The sequence below is a fragment of the Suricata suricatta genome, chromosome 1, assembly GCF_006229205.1.
Source record: "Suricata suricatta isolate VVHF042 chromosome 1, meerkat_22Aug2017_6uvM2_HiC, whole genome shotgun sequence".
NCBI lineage: Eukaryota > Metazoa > Chordata > Mammalia > Carnivora > Herpestidae > Suricata > Suricata suricatta.
In genome coordinates this window covers 178,922,893-178,927,245 of record NC_043700.1, presented here as the reverse complement: position 1 = coordinate 178,927,245, position 4,353 = coordinate 178,922,893, and the positions used below count along the sequence as shown (strand labels likewise).

The window sequence follows — 4,353 nt, the reverse complement described above, 5'->3', positions numbered from 1 at the left end:
GTCTGACCCCAAAGCCATCTCTCCACACGCCACTCACTTTTTAACATGGAACAGAAAGGGAAGCCACCTGAGTTTTGTGGCTTTTTGTTTATTTCTGAACTTGTCCTTCACTTGATTTATTGGGCTTTCTTCAGAAACTATTTTATTGACTCTTTTAAAACCCCTTACAATGCAGTGTGCTTAGGTCAGAACATTTTTCAAAAAAGGAAAAAGAAAGTTCTGCATTCATTCCAAACTGAAAAGTGCCAATCTCTCTAAGGATGGAGGGTCTGGAAGGACCCGGGTTGTAGCTCTGTCCACCCAGGTCTTGAGGAAACCACTTTCATTCTAGCCTCACTGCCGGAGAAGACACGGGTCCTTCCTTCGGGATCAGAGCCCAGTCTCAAGGGTAATTCAAATTAAAAAAATACAATGTAATCGGAAGACCACATCCCAGAGATCTATGTGACAAAGGCAGGAGAACCTGAATTAGCAAAAAAGAGTAAGGTCGCTCAGCTCATCTTTTTCTCCAAGGCTGAAAACGTGCACCCCAAGGACAGCCTGGGGGCACTGTAGCCCGTGCCTTAGGCCCACTTGCAGAAGTGTCCTGCTAAGCGAAATAAGTCAGGTGGAAAAAGACAGATACCATGTGTTTGCACTCATAGGTCTAATGGGAGAAACCTAACAGAGGACCATAGAAAGGGGAAGGGGGATACAGAGTTGGGGAGAGAGGGGAACACAAATCATGAGAGACTACTGAATACTGAAAATGCACCCAGGACTGAAGGGGGAGGGGGTGGGGAAAAGGGGGTGATGGTCATGGAGGGGGGACACTTGTGGGGAGAAGCACTGGGTGTTATATGGAAACCAATTTGACAATAAATTATTATAAAAATAGAAAGCTAAAGAATAAGTACATAACTTTTGCTTTTAAAAACTGCATATTTTGGAAGGCATTGCAATAAACTGTATAAGCTCTGCCACTTACTAGAAAAAAAAAAAAAAGAAGCATTCTCTAGCAAAGCAGGGAGGCACTCTACCTCCCAGGCCTTACCAACCACCCGTGATGTAGGCTTTCCAGAACACAAAGCAACTAATCTTCCTGATTCATTTATGATAGTCTAACCAGAATGTGCATTATCTAATAGAATTGTTTTCTTAAGTTAAGACCTGCACATTGAGTCACACATCTGGTCCTCTTGCCACAGTTGGAGAGAGGACCCCAGCCTTGACCCCTGATTGCTTTATTCTCATTTTGAAACATTTGCAGCTTGTAAAGGTTAAAAATGGTCTACCAAGTTATCTGTTGATTGGTGGATTGATTGAATTGCAGCTATAGTCTGTGGCATAGAGGAAAGGCTAAAAGCAAAAAACCAAATATGAATCTACTCCTTTTTTTCAGAGAGTGTGTGTGAGCAGGGGAGGGGCAGAGAGAGGGGAGGGAGAGACAGAGAATCCCAAGCAGGCTCTGCACTGTCAGAACAGAGCCCGATGCAAGGCTCAAACTTACAAACTGTGAGACTATGACCTGACCTGAAATTGAGAATCAGATGCTAAACCGACAGAGCCACCAAGGTGCCCCAACACGGGTCTACTTCTGTTGATCCATTAAGACCTGGTTCCCTGGTCAGAAATGTGCCAAGCATGTGAAAAGGTTGAGTCAGAATAGCTTTCGTCTGTGATGTCCTATTCAAAGTAATGTGATATATTGTTGTCATTTGTAAATTACTATAATCATAGGTGGATCTTTGGGAATAAAAGGAGCAGATTTACTAATTGTTTCTTCCTGCTGTGGAACTTCACTAGTATTTAGTCTCCACATGTGCACGTAGGTGTGTTGGATCTGTATCAAAATAAGCTATTAAAAATAGTTTGGAAGTTCTTCCTAAATGTACGAGGAAAAAAAAAAAAGACCGTACGTGTGTGATCTAGGGAAATGATTAAATTAGAAGAACTCTCAGACCAAGGGATTTTCTTTAACTTGTGCTTTCCTGGAAATGGCACATTTTATGCTTTTGACCCTGCTCCACAAAGCAACTCCATTTCCAGGGCCAAATGGACATAGACTAAAAGTCTGATGTTATGGAACTTCAAAGCCAAGACAGCTAATTCAGTACCTATCAAAGTGTGACCACGGATACCTCATCACAGGCACCCCAGCTGCATGTGACCATTTCGATCTCCGCCCCCCACCTCTTCCTACCAGTCAGAATCTCAAGGTGGGGAGACGCAGCCTGGGTCTCCCAGTGCTGGCTCTTATGTATGGCAGACTTGGAGACAACTGCTCTCTTCCCTCCATTCATGCTCTAGATGAGAAGACCAAACCCCAGAGAGGTTGAAAATGATAGGCTCATGGGCACACGGACCAACAATAAAGACTTGGACTTCTAGCCTAGTGATTCTGTACACCGACCTGTTTGATTTTGGTACCTGCTAGAACTCAATCACGGCTCCTCTGAGTAGAGAGGTGGGGCTGCCAGGAGAAGCCCCCAGAGAGTGTGAGGCTTCTGGTCTTATAACCAGCTCAGCCTCTGGAGAGGAGAGTGGAGTCTTCCCCAGCTTGAAGCCTCCAGCCCGTAGCTCAGAGCCCAGGCACAGGGAGGGTGTGAGTGCCCCGGGAGGTGGGGGGTGAGTCAGCCCTCCTTACCCCACTGCAGTCTGGACGGCTGTCTCATGTAGGATCCCATCCAGGAACTATTTCAGGGTCTGGCTTAGGCCATGGAAAGATTCCTCAGTTTTGCCAAATGAAGGTTACCAGATGACTGTCCCTAGTGGAACTTACATATGCAAAGTTTGCAAATTCTGTTTGGGGAGGAATTTCTTTTGCAAGTCTGGTTTCTTGGCATATGAAGGCTTCACTCTCAATTAGCAAGAAAATAAAAATGATGTGAATGAGGTGGGATCATGACAGGAAGCTTGGGTGAGCTTTTCAGTCACTGACATCCACAGCTGGGTTCAGGAGGCTGCCAGTGCTGAGCTGGATTGGCTCCCAGCTTAGATTTTGGCAGGACCAGGGTGAAAGGTCACTGTGAAACCAGCTCTCACCCCCTAAGACTGGATGGGCTAAACCGGAACTCTGCAGATAATGAGGTTCACTCACCAGCTGAACTGCAGCCTGGTCCTTAACCAGGTGACACTGAATGTGTCCCCTCACTCTCACTGTGCCTCCTGGAGCTCTTGGCTCCCAGCTCCCAAGGTGTGTGTCCAGGTGGAAGACGCGGGTGGAGAGAAGGGGGTCACTGATCCCTCCCCCATTCCTGACCCTGCCTTTAGCCTACAGTTGCTGTACTTTGAGGTTTTATATATTTATGCCCCTGAGCAAGGTTTGATTTAAAACAAATGTTAAAAGTTAGAGACTGATCAGCAGTGAACTTGGATCTTTATTCTAGCTGTGCATTAGAATTGCCTGGAGCATCTTCCAAAAAGAGAAATCAAAACAAGGAAATGCCCTTCTCTTCTCCCGCCTCTCGTCTGCCCAGATACTGTGATCGAGTGGGTCTGAGCTGAGGTTATAAGCCTCGGTATTCCTTCAAAGATCTCGTGGGATTCTAACGTGCGGGCAGGTTGAGAAGCACACGACTAGCTGTCCTAAAGGAATGTCACTCTGACTGCCACCCTGCGGGAAGAGCTAAAAGGCTCTGGGTGGCAAATGGCTGAGGACCCCCCTCCCGCCCCCGGCCTCGTGTCCCTCCGCAGGCATGCCCGGGAAGAACAACGTGGCTGCGGCCCTGCGCCAGGCCCCTGGCCAGAACGGCACCAGCTTCCACGGCTGCATCCGGAACCTCTACATCAACAGCGAGCTGCAGGACTTCCGCAAGGTGCCCATGCAAACCGGCATCCTGCCTGGCTGTGAGCCGTGCCACAAGAAGGTGTGTGCCCACGGCACGTGCCAGCCCAGCAGCCAGTCGGGCTTCACCTGTGAGTGTGAGGAGGGATGGACCGGGCCCCTCTGTGACCAGAGGACCAATGACCCCTGTCTTGGAAATAAGTAAGTTTGGGCTTCCTGGTAGTTACGCACATATACCCCTACCCTCGAAGCAAAACCCAGGAAGGGAGGGAATGAGAGGGAGAGGAAGGAGGGAAGGGGAAGGGTGGAGAGGGAGAAGAGAAGGAAGTCAGCCCATTGGCACATCTCCTTCCATCATCCATTCTCCACTCTTACCCCTCTGCCTAATGCATCTCCGTGCCCGTGTCCCTCCTCCGCTGCAGGTGTGTGCACGGCACCTGCCTGCCCATCAACGCGTTCTCCTACAGCTGTAAGTGTCTGGAGGGCCATGGGGGCGTCCTCTGCGATGAAGAGGAGGACCTGTTTAACCCCTGCCAGGCGATCAAGTGCAAGCATGGGAAATGCAGGCTCTCGGGACTTGGGCAGCC

The 4,353-nt window shown here is 48.6% G+C and overlaps 1 protein-coding gene across 1 annotated transcript in view; it reads left to right on the top strand.

The window, feature by feature from the left end:
- The window catches only part of SLIT2 (slit guidance ligand 2), a 379,517-nt gene that overhangs the window by 365,214 nt on the left and 9,950 nt on the right, over positions 1-4,353 (top strand). The window contains exons 36-37 of the mRNA XM_029952292.1: positions 3,676-3,967; positions 4,189-4,350. Coding sequence (XP_029808152.1) covers positions 3,676-3,967; positions 4,189-4,350 — 454 coding nt within the window. The remainder of the gene's footprint in view (positions 1-3,675; positions 3,968-4,188; positions 4,351-4,353) is intronic.